At 32.3% G+C, this 13,437-nt stretch overlaps 1 protein-coding gene across 2 annotated transcripts in view; it reads right to left on the reverse strand.

The window, feature by feature from the left end:
- Positions 1-9,517: 9,517 nt before the first annotated feature.
- The window catches only part of ccny (cyclin Y), a 56,652-nt gene continuing 52,732 nt past the window's right edge, over positions 9,518-13,437 (reverse strand). For both annotated transcript variants that reach the window (XM_056451026.1, XM_056451025.1), the window contains 2 exons: positions 12,220-12,382; positions 9,518-10,329 (listed from right to left, as the gene is read on the reverse strand). In XM_056451026.1, the coding sequence (XP_056307001.1) occupies positions 10,213-10,329; positions 12,220-12,382 (280 nt within the window). In that variant the 3' untranslated portion in view covers positions 9,518-10,212. The remainder of the gene's footprint in view (positions 10,330-12,219; positions 12,383-13,437) is intronic.

A 13,437-nucleotide genomic window follows, 5' to 3' on the forward strand; every position in this document is an offset into this window, starting at 1 on the left:
CCTAATTTTACATCTGATGTCTACGTATACTTGGTAACTAATAAGAAAAACAATAGACGTTCAAATTTAATACAGCATATCATAGAACATGCAACAATTTATTTAGCTTTAATGTATCTTACATTGATGTAAAATTAATTTAGATAATGCTTACACAGTACTAATAATGTGACAGCATGTTGGCCGAGGACAGAAAAGAAGTAATGACAACTAATCTATCTTAACAACTAAGTAAAACGAAACTTGTTAAACAAATTTTCATGACTTTTCCAAAACTTTTCTAGGCCTGGAAAATGCCATGTCAGAATTCCATGACTTATCCAGGTTTTCCATGATCGTATGAACCCTGGAATATGTAAATGCCTTGTGTAGTTCAACACAAATTCCGATATTGTATATATATCGTGACAATGATCATGAACAATACGGATATTGTGGGCACTTTAAAAAAACACTAAATAATTATTTATTATTTAAACTTTTATGTACAGTTTAAGAATATTACCAATATAGTATTAGCAATAAGGCTCCAATAGTTAACTTTAGTTAACTTTAGTTATATAATGTATTAAAGTCAGTTGTAATCTTTTTATTAAACAAAACTATAATAAATAATAATATTCAGTAGTACTTTTTCACAAATTAACATCCTTTAATAAATCTGGCTTAATGTTAATCCATTAACTAACATTTACTAATGAGACCTTATTATTATAAAATGTTCCTGTAGTACAGGGGTGTCAAAGTCCGTTTCTGGAGGGCCGCAACCCTGCACAGTTTAGTTCCAACCCTGCTCCAACACACTTCAAACAAGCCTAAAGGACTCAAATAGTTGGATCAGGTGTGTTTCATTGGGGTTACATTATTGTCTGAAATACTCAATTCTGATTAGTCAGTCGTGACGTTCTAAGGTATGTTATTCCCACATGAACTACACTGTTCCTATTGAACTACACTGTTCCTATTTACTGTGACCTTTTATGTGAAGCTGCTTTGACACAATCTACATTGTATAAGCGCTATACAAATAAAGGTGAATTGAATTGAATTGAATAACAATCGCTAAATAACGCAGGATCATCTGAGAACTTTCAATCACCTTAACCATAAGTAAATACGTTCAAATCCATATAGATACATCCACATACATATGTATCTGCTTGTCTGTCATGCTGTCAACGTTTGGCGCCGTCTTGTGACTGAATAATTTGCAGGTTAGTGTATACTCCATCAGCTGTTTTCCTTTCTTTCAGCTTTGTTTAATTAAAGGATTAATAATAACTTATTACAGCTCAGAAAAATATTTTGAGGCAAGTAGCCATGTAATAAGCAGGATAAAGTACATTCACGATGATTGTTATTATTGAATAAAGCCTTCAGCCCCACCGATTTGCATTTGGCAACTGATAAACAGATAAACCTGGCTTTATTCTGCGTTAACAGCGTCCTAGATGTACTTTATATCAAACATAAAGCATTTTTGGTTATCATATCTATCTATTATGCTGTGTTCACACCAGATGTGGCATGCATGAATAAATCGTGCTCTTTGTGCGTAAATAGATGCGTGAACATTTTGAAGGTCATCAGATCACCGAACTCACCACTGTTTACTGAGTGTAATCACAGATACAGGGACACTGGAGTGTTTCAAAATCACACAGATCAGCTGGTTTGTCTATAAGCTGACATACGAGCGATCTGCTAATGAATCATGGCTTTAAAATGCTCCAGTGTCCCTGTATCTGTGTTTACACTCAGTAAACAGCGGTGAGTTCTGTGAACTGATGACCTTCAAGGCCAATCACAGTCATTTCTGTTGAGCATATGAACACATTGACAAATCAGCGCTGTTTAAAAATGCGCTCAATAGCGCTCAAATGTTAGCAGGAAATGGACGTTTTTAAAATTTCAATATTGATTGGGACCGAATTCCAGTATCGTGCAACCCTAATTTACAATGTCAAATAAGGCGGAGACTCAGAGCCACACCCACCTGTAATATAACCATGGTTTCGGACTTCTGAAACAAGCTCAAAACACTTCATTTTGGCATGATTTTGTTAAAAAAGTTAATGTTATTAATTTACAAGAGTCATTACAGGCTGTTTTGCATCCAACACTCTTGGATTCTGCTTAAGTATTATTATTAATCTGTCTTGAGAAGTCAAGTGGGGATGTAATCTCTCTCTTTTTTTTCTTTTTGGAATGTATTTATAGTGAATGATCACACTAGGAGTACAGCAAATTGCATCCTGTTTTTTTAAAGCGAGTAGGTGGAGAACAGTTTAATTTTGTGCCTGCGTGGAAGAGACAATGCAAATCATAAAGCGTTTGCAAGCCAAACCAAATTTGTTCTTCTCAAATCACTTTCTGCATTTTGTTGCGATTGACATTTCAGAACAGATGACGCAATATGTCCCAGATGGCTATTAATACAGCCTAAAACATTTCAATCATTCAAGCTTCCTCGCCTCTCTATCTCTGTAATTGGATTAGCAAACCAGCTCTGCTCAAATAAAGGCCATTTCAAGGTAGCAAGCAGTGGAGTAGTTCACTTGGGACACATTTAGAGGTGCAAAGCCGAAGACTTTTAAGGTTGTAAATGCACATATCATATGCTTTAGGTTGCTGGTATAGCTATTGCGTTATTTTTGGATGCATGTCATAGAACTTTTTAAAATAAAATTAGACAAAAATTGCAGTATTTCTTAGGTTTCAAGAGAAATCCCAATGAATAGCTCCCTATATAGGCTACTATAGCTTTGCATAGAGGTTTCTCACACACACCATTTTGATAGACATATGGTACCCCATTTAATAATTATGTATTACTGTAATATTAAGATTTTGAATATGCAAAAATAATATTAGATTAGTTTCTGTTATAACATAGCATTTCTATTTTGTTTTGTTAGCATGTGCTTGGCTAGTTGGCTAGATAGATTGATAGATCATATGCGTGCTTGTTTAAGACTTGCTAAAATATTTAAGCTAGTTTCTATGTTTATACATGTTGCCAACAATGTCTCATTGCTGTCATGATTTAGCATGTTGTTAAATGTCATATGCTATTTGTTATATTTTGCAAGATATATAAATCATAATATGCTAAGATGCTTAAATGTTCAGTAATATGTTTAAAGAAACATCTGTGCTAACATGTTTAAAAATAGTGGCTAACATTTTAGCTCATTACTAGCTATCAAATGTTGTTAACATTTTAAACAGATTGCTATTGTGACTAACATGCATGCCCTGGTCTAGTAGATACGCTTTGCTATCAGATAAGTGTGCTGATTAAAAATGCTAACATGCTAGAGGTTTCTAATGTGTTTAAAACATTACTAACATGTTCTCTAGTAAATCTTCTGTCCAGTTGTCGATGCATTGAAAATGCTTGAACACACTGCCCTCATGATTTACATGTTGTTAGCATGTCCTAGCAGTGCTAACAGTACACTTTAGTGAGATAAATAGATGTTTACAAATCCTAGCATGTTTTAGCACATTGCTAACATTTGACTATATTGCTAACTGTCAATGCTGCTAACATATTTGAACATGCTAAACTGTTAATACTAGGTAACTTAAACATCAATAGCTCGCTTTAACATGTTTCACATTTATAACATGAATAGCGTGTATACACACCGCTATCATGATTTAACATGTTAGCATGTTAAAGTCGCTTCACTAGAGTACACTTTACATAGATAGATAGATAGATAGATAGATAGATAGATAGATAGATAGATAGATAGATGTAGGCGGATAGTTTAAAACTCTTAACATGTTATAGCACATTGCTAACATTTGAATACATTGGAATCTGTCAATACTGCTAACATATTTGATCAAGCTAAAATGTTAAAACTAGCTAACGTCAGTTAAAGCAAGCTAGTGATGTTTACGTTTTACATTTATTACATCTATAGCATTTCCACACACTGCTGTTATGATTTAACGTTGTTAGCATGTCATCCATCCTTCCATCCATCCTTCCATCCATCCATCCATCCATCCATCCATCCATCCAACATCCTTCCATCCATCCATCCATCCCTCCATCCATCCATCCATCTTTCCAACCATCCATCCATCCCTCCATCCATCCATCCATCTTTCCAACCATCCATCCATCCATCTTTCCATCCATCCATCCATCCATCAATCAAGTCGGGTTTATTGCAACTTTTAAAAGTTTATTCATGTGGCGGTTTAAACATTGCTTCTGAACTGGGAGCATCAGTTAAAAATCATAGTCTGAGAACAAAATAAAAGAAACAAAATCAATCAGAATTAAAAACTGCATGCGACCATTACAGCCACCAGCTTCTGGCGGACGAGCGCAGGTTCACTCGGTTAAAACAGAAAGAAGAATAGGAACTAAGATCATACACAGGAGATAAGATTCAGCCTTTGGCACACTGAAAACACATACTGAGGATCGGCTTGACCTTTGGAACAGAAACAAAATGACAACAATGTATTATTCATAATAACAGGCATACAACCAGTGACTCAACATAAAATAAAAATAAAATAAAAGTCACAACTACAGCAGTTCTCGTTCTCTGTCACAGGAAACCACTTAAGAGTAGAAATGTTCCGAAAGACTTGGTAATTTCCTAGAAATTGCAATGAAAATGAGAAAGATTACACAGAGCATAGACGGAAAGAGCAAGAGAGAGGTATTAAATAAGAAACCAAAAACTCTATGTAGAGGTAGAGTTCAGTGCTAAAACGCTGCTCGCCTAAGAGTTCACAACACCTTCAGATCCAACGCTGGGCTGCGTCCTCAAATAAATACAATAATACAATCTTCAGATGTCTTTCCATTTCACAATTTCATTTCCTCCCCGAAGACACTTTTCTGGAACGTTTTTTCCCTGATTTCAAACCGTTTCCAACACTTTGAAAATGTGCAAAGGGAGTCTAAAGCGCCGACAGATATTCCTCAAAAAATTACTTTGGTAAAACTCCCTTTATCTTTAGGAAATACACCCAAAAAAAAAACGTCTGTGTTCATTGCCGCTGTCTGTCACACGTGTCTTGTCAATTTGACCCACAAAATGTAACGAATTAAGAATAATTGAGCCTATTGACCAACCATTTTTTTCTTGAAATGCAGGTTTGTGTTGTGTAAGGGAAAATAATACAGCAAAACAATAGGGCTGCACAATATATCGAGAAATTCTCATTATCGATAATAGTATATGCAATATACGTGTTGCAGACACGTGTGATAAATTCGTTATGTTCATTTTGGCTAATTCATACGAGTTCATTTGTACGAAAATGTATGATTTTTAAAAACCCCACCCCTAAACCCAACCATCATTGGGAGATGAGCAAATCATGCTAAATTGTAAAAATGAGATTGTACGAATTCACAAAGCCACTAGACCAAAAAGTTACAAATTGCCGTGCTTTAACATCTTGCTCAGTTTTACATTTATAGCATGTAGGCCTAGCAATTTACATACTGCTGTCATGATTTAACATGTTGTTAGCATGTCCTAGTCCCTTCACTTGGGCACAATTTAAATGGTAATTTAAGTAAATTGAGTTTTTATCTCATAATTTCAAAGATACCACCTTGCTAAAACAAAAACTCTGATTTCTGGCGTGATCTCGAGAGGAAACTTGACTATTTTACAAATTTGTAGTTCAGTTGTATGCAAATATATGATTTTTAAAACCCCTAAACCTGACTGTCATTGGGAAATGAGCAAATTGTACTAAATTGTACAAATGAAATTGGTCGAATTAGCCACAAAACCAAAAGATTACGAATTGCCGTGAGGTAGCAATCGATAAATTACATATATTAGATGTGTTGGTTGGTTATCCAAATCTGACCAATCAGATGGGGCCTTTATTATCTTTAGCCCCACCTATCCGGTGGGTGCCGATAGGCAAACCTAGAGCTGAAAAGAAACACTAATTGGGAGACAAGATTAAAATGACAACAGCCAATAGAATATCTGTCAAGGTTTCACAGTCATTTGTGGTAATTTAAAGTGTAAATGTTTGCACTTTTATAGTTTTGTTTTTTTTTTTGTATTAATTAGTTCAGAAAAATGTGTTATCTGTTTATTTTAGTATGATCCTTACATAAATATAGTATATATAGTTTGTAATTGTTGATAAAATAACATTTTGCAACTTAGTAAGAAATACTGTTAACGCAACACTCAACAACATCGCATATCGCATATTTGTCCACCATTGTGCAGCCCTAGTAAATAATAAACAATACAGTAAAGACATGGTGCTAAAGTAGGCTTCATTTTCTTAATGCAAAATATAATTTGCTTATTTTTTTAGATTTTGAAAACAAAACAAAAGTCTGGTTTAATGTGTTTATCACATCGTCTACTTACAGTATTGTATACAAATACACAATATGTGCACTATATTTAGATTACACAATTTCTTAAGCAAAATTATTAAGACTTTTCAGGTCATAGGAGATCATATATGAACAAAAAGTGTATGTGTGTATATATATATATATATATATATATATATATATATATATATATATATATACACACACACACACACAATTAAAGAAAGAATAAACATAGTTTGACTTCATTTGTAGCTAGAAGTAAGGGAAATTGCTTTTTATCATTGCTATCAAAATGAAAAGGGGCAAAGAAAAAAAAAAACCAAGGTATTGCAGAGTTACATTCATGTCATAACCTTGTGAAATTGCTTCATGACACTTTTGTGGCGCAGATAAAAAAGACTGAACTCGATTGAGAACAGAAAAATACAAGCAAATGCAAAAAAAACTGTGTCAGATCCCAGAAGATTACCTTCTATCCTGATAAAACAACCAGCGTGTTTCTAATTTTGAAAGTTTTAATCCGTCATCCAGAATTTGCCAATGAACAAAAGTGAATACTGGTCACATATAAATATCTCTCAAGATCATAATTCAGTTATGTTTAAGTATGTACAATATACAAAAGATATTTTTTGGAAGTTCTAATTCTCAATGTGTTTCTGAGTGAAAATGTCTCTTATGGTGATCTCTCTCTCACACACACACACACACACACACACACACACACACACACACCTGATGGCGTGATTCAACACTTGTTCAGAACTGGGAAGAACCGATTTTAAAAACAAACGACGTTCTTTTGCTAAACACCTCATTTTGATGAATTAATGATTTGAATAGTCTACATGTAAGGCCATATTCCCGCTGAAAGCAGGCACCACAGGCGATGGCAGTGGAGACAGCAGAAATTTCTCTCTTTGACCAATTCAATTCAGTCATAATTGACAAAATAAAAAACGCAATCGGCATCCGACCAATTCCATCGCAGGAGAACTATTCGTTTCACCTTTAATGACTTGATTGTGGATTTTAAGACACTAGTTGTGACAAAAAACATTGATGTTAAATGGGAGGAATAAGTAAAACCAAATGGTAGTTGTGACTTTTTACCTCACAATTCGTTCTTCCAGTTCTTGATTTTAAATATTTACCTTATTAGGGCGTTTTTTTACTTTTTTTACTTTATTTTAAGTAAAAAAAAATTGTAATAAAGATAAAATATATAAATAAAATGAATTATATATATATATATATATATATATATATATATATATATATATATATATATATATATATATATATATATATATATATATAAAATTTTTTTGACATTTTATTTTATATATTTAATTTTTAGAAAAATGTTTTTTTACTTAAAATAAAAAAATTTAAAAGAACATATATCAAATAAAATTAATTAAAACTAACTTATATATATATATATGTATATATATATATATATATATATATATATATATATATATTACATTTTATTTTTTCTTTTAAGTAAAACATTTTATAAAAATAATATATATAAAATAAAATTAATTAAAAGTGAGAAAAAAAATGTAAAAAATAAATAAATCCAACTCAATAGACGTCCAAATTATGCATTTTTCCAATCTGATCGTTAAAGATTAGTAAACCGTCATAAAGGATGTTTTAAATAAAAAAAAAAAAAAGAGATTTAAACTTGTATTTGCAAGACAAAATATAATTTTAATAATGTTTAATAATGTTTCTTTATATCTTGCAGCTCTGAATTTAAATGATATCAATTGCAAATTGAATTACAAATTTAAGCTGCACAATGACGATAATTCAAAATATATCAATCTAAACTAATGAAATTTCAACTCAAAATAGCAAGATATATGCTTACAATTGTGAAATAAAAAGTCACAATTTCTGTATTATTATTTGTGGTTCCGTGGCTAAAACTTGTATATTTCACCTGCAATCTAACACATACTTTCTGGAATAAAGCACAGTGCATGTATTGCTTTAAGTTGGTAAATAAGTGACAACATGAGTTTATGAGTCGTTTGTTGAAGTAAAGGATGAGGCAGATATTAAATGAAAAAAAGTGTGTTGAGAATGTGGAGATTACAGAGGTTTGTGGTCATTGAGTAAGGAATGTCATTGTTGGTTCTGCAGCAAGAAGTATTCGGTTTCAGTATTAAAACTTCCAACTTCAGTCTATTTCCACATTGTACATTTTCATGGCGTCCAGTTATCAAAACGTAAGGTTCATAAGGAACGTCACATTGAAACACATTGTGTATACAAAGCCAACTTCCATATTTCTTAGATAATAAGACTAATTTGTGAAAAAATGCGATCAAATAAGTTTAAAACAAAAGAAGGGTTAATCAAGTAAAAATAAATAAATATTTGTATTTATCTTTTATTATTTTATTTTATATAGTTAATTTTATTTTTTAACAAAAAAAATTGATAAAAATAAAATTTATAAAAAATAAATACAAATATTTATTTGTTTAATAACATTTTTTATTTTATATATTTTATTTTTATTCTTTTTTTACTTTATTTTAAACTAAAAATAATAAAAAATAAAATATATAAAATGAAATTAATTAAACAAATAGATAAATATAAATATATGATTTATTTTTAATTAATTTTATATTTTATTTATATATTTTTTACTTTATTTTAAGTAAAAAAATATAAAAATAAAATATATAAAATAGAATTAATTAAAAATAAATACAAATATTTATTTATTTATTTATTCTTAATTAAACTTTTTATTTTATATATTTATTTTTATTATTTTTTAGGTTATTTTAACTAAAAATACTAATAAAAAAATAAAATGAATAAAAATACGTTTTATTTAATTTTTTTATATTTTTATTATTTTTACTTTATTTTAAGTAAAAAATCTTAAATATAAAATATATAAAATATAAAATAATTATAAATAAATAAATATTTGTATTTATTTTTTATTATTGTAATTTTATATATTTAATTTTTTTAATTTTTTTAACTTTATTTTAACTAAAAACAATAAAAATTAAATATATAAAATAAAATTAATTAAAAGTAAATACAAATATTTGTTTTATTTATTTTTACTTTAAGTAAAAAATAATCTAAAATAAAATGTATTAAAAGGGGAAAAAACAAAACAAAAAAAAAAATTGTTAAAAATAAATTTTAATAAAATCAATCAGACTAAACAGACGTCCAAATTATGCATGTTCCCAATTGGATCATTAAAGATTAGTAAATCATCAACAAGGATGTTTTAAATAAAAAATAAAAATAAATAAAGAATTAACAAAACGACAAAAGTTAAATAACAGTATGTATGACTACAATGGTGATAGTTCCATCAGCTCACAGCCGTTTTGGAGGGAAATACTTTTAAGGAATGTTTATCTCAAAGACATGGTGGTAGTTGTTTTCTTTTTTGGCCATCTTGACACATTCTTGAGTGTCCAGGTACATTTTTTCTAACCTTACAAGATCAAGAAACACGTTTGTGAAAGCATTGTCACCTAGAATGACAAAGACGTAATGACACAGAGCTGGAGGAATGCTGTTCCAGTCAGAGGCGTCTTTTTTGGGGGGTTTCTCCCTCATTTTCGTCTCTCTCTGTCCTCTAAGCCACAGGTTGGAAAGTGATCTTTGTGTGTGTGTGTGTGTGTGTGTGTGTGTGTGTGTGTTTGTTTGTTTGTTTGTTTGTTTGTTGTATTTACAGCAGCCATCTGGCCAGCAGGTACACAGAAACCTCTGGCTCAAGAGTCTTGTGGAGGTGCTGAGCACAAGTGTGTATGTGTGTATCTAGTCAAAGTCTTCAATGTCCACCGTTATTAGGATATGATGGCCGGTGACCATCTGACCACTGACAGGTTATCTGCACTCACTGAGCGTTTCTTGGCTGCTTTTCTCAAGTCTTTATATTTGTCGTCACAAAGCCTGGAGATTGCCTGTAACAAACAAAGGAAAATTAGCTTTCAGACATTTTTATTATTATTGAAAGATGATGTGTGTTTGCAAAGGTTATTTAATTTGAAGTTTCCACAGTGCAACAGAATGACAGTGACAGGACAATTTTGACAAATGTATGTACAGTATATTATTATTATATGCAATATTGTATGTATAGCTATATTATGTGCTAATTCAAATATTAATTATTTGTGTTGTTACATAAATGGGTGTACGTGGCGCGTGTATAAATAGTGTTGTTCAATAAAAATAAAACAGTAATAATGTCAAATATGAACATTAACATTTTTTTTCTAATACATTTCCTTTGCAAAGCTGAATTATCAGTCACTTTGTCATGTGATCCTTCATAAACATAAACAACAACAAATAACAGATAATAACTTGATTTCTAGTTGATCATTTGGTATCAGAAGTGGCTTATAGGAAAGGCAAAGGCCTCTAGATTACGCAGTATAGAATATAAAGTCATGCTGCAGTGGAAACAGAATGAATATTGTGTATGACTCCCATGAGCTTGGAGGACTGCATCCATACATCTCTGCAATGACTCAAATCACTGATTAATAAAGTCATCTGGAACAGCAAAGAAACCGTTCTTGCAGGACTCCCAGAGTTCATTAAGATCCTTTGGATTCGTCTTCAATGCTTTCTCCTTAATACTACCCCAAACATGCTCAATAATGTTCATGTCTGGTGACTGGGCTGGTCAATCTTGGAGCACATTGACCTTCTTTGCTTTCAGGAACTTAAATGTGAAGGCTGATTTATGAGAAGGAGCGCTATCCTGCTGAAGAATTTGTCCTCTCCTGTGGTTTGTAATGTAATGGCCAGCACAAATGTCTTGATACCTCAGGCTGTTGATGTTGCCATCCACTCTGCAGATCTCTTGCACACCCCCATACTGAATGTAACCCCAAACCATGATTTTTCCTTCACCAAACTTGACTGATTTCTATGAGAATCTTGGGTCCATTATAGTTATTAATTATAGTGCATATTTTAGTATATTTTCAGAATCAATATGGTATTTTTATATTAAATACGGTATAAAGAAATAAAAACCATACAATCTAATTATTCAAAGTGTTTCTCAGGACTCTGTACTTAGCCCTTTTCTGTTTTTAGATTATGATTATTATTACCATTATCTTCTGACTTCTGAAAGTAGCTTAATTTAGCTAATTATGCCCATACTCGATGTATTTTGATCTGTCATAAGAATCAAAGTCCCAAGTACCATCACCTCTGACAATAAGTGGTAAACGAGACAGGATCCAACTTGTGTCGGTTATTTAGAGACGACAGCTGATTGTGTGTGGGAGTGTATAAAGTGCACTGGTGCCGTATGGAAGAACTGGACCACAAACATCTGACTGACTGATTTGAGCTGTCCACCCACAGATCACTGACACTAGATGGGCTGGTGGGCTATTACACCAGCAAAAAAAAAAAACAACTGCACACACAGAGACACATACACAACTGAACTAACTAACATCATTAGTGTCCTGGTCTTCTCGGGACTATAATTGGGCAGCACTGAGGCTGAATTCTGGCAAAAGACACACGTGGGGATTCGGACAAGGTAATTATTTGGCCCTGCTGCTACCAAAGCAATTGGACGATGTCACGGTCTTGCTTATTTGTGAAAGTTTCAACAAAGCGAGCTTTCATGGCGGTATTGCTTATAACTTCCTGGAACAGTTTCAGTATCGCAATCTGCCAAGATAATTGAGCTTCTTCTTCAAGCCCTAGAAATTGTAGCACACCGGGGATGCAGATGAGATCATGAGCGACAATCTGAGATAAACTGCACATAAGTGTCTAACGCGTGTTAATGACTTGGTGTGGTATCGACCCCATACCTCCAGTTTCTGGGCTTTATCTCTGCTGAGAGGCTCCAGGGGGAAGCTGAGGTTGTTCGCCTCCGAAAGCGAACGCAAGTCAAAATAGTACTTGGCGTAGACACTCGATGGGACGTTAATATTGAACTGCAGCAACTCCAGAAACTGCCGCTCCAACTCGTTCCTGGTGGTAGAGAACAAAAGCAAAATGAGTTTTTTTGCATATACTCTTTTTGACATTTGTTGGACATTTGTGAAAAGAAAGTTGTTTACAGTTTATTCATGGAAATTCTGATTTAGCAGCTTTGGTAACTCTTTAATTGAAGAGGGTGTTCATAATAGGGCTGCACGATATTGGAAAAATCTGACATTGTGATTTTGTTTTTCTGCTGTATACATTGCGATATAAATACAATTTTGCCAGATGAATTGAATTGCTCTATCTGGAAAGGATTCATTCAATTTTAATTTGATTATCATTTGCATAAAATTTTATAAGCAAAGTTCAATCATTGGTAAATACAACAGATCACAGATACACATGTAATAAATGCTTTACAGTTTTGTTGGGAGTCTTAGTAGTATTCGGAATATATTTTAATCTCTGTTGCTTTGCGCATGTCGTGTCTTGTGGATATGATTATACATGTTACAACAGAGACATGTTAATACGCAGCTGTCAATCAATTCGTGTGCGGGGAACGCGCACTCCTGTCACGTTGCAGTGTGCCTCAAAATGGGAGGGATTTGGATCTTATTTTGACGTCAGGAAATTTAAAAAAGAGACTTATTGTCTTCACATCACCCCAATATGACTGTAAACACACTGTACCTACACACAGTTCTGTCCAAACAGCAAAATATTTTCAAAATATTTGATTAGAAATGTATTTTAGTTCATCATGAACTTTTCAACATTATTGATATTGTAATGCTACACTACCTGACAAAAGTATTAGTCTTGGTAGTAGTCTTAGTAGTATTGTAAATGATGAATAATCAAATGTAAAATAGCATTGTAGAGTCTTCATCATAATAATAATTCTATACACTATAAACATTTCTTTTCTCTGAATGCTTTAAACTCTCCTGAAATCCCCACACAATCCCAGGCCTTAAAACAAATAATAAATTTGTCTTCTATTATGGTTATATCTTGTAGTTGTGATCCTGGTGGAAAATTTCAATTTCACATTGCAGATGCTGCGATGTGACTATTGCATATGTGCACATTGCGAT

Source organism: Danio aesculapii, chromosome 24 (assembly GCF_903798145.1).
Source record: "Danio aesculapii chromosome 24, fDanAes4.1, whole genome shotgun sequence".
Lineage (NCBI taxonomy): Eukaryota > Metazoa > Chordata > Actinopteri > Cypriniformes > Danionidae > Danio > Danio aesculapii.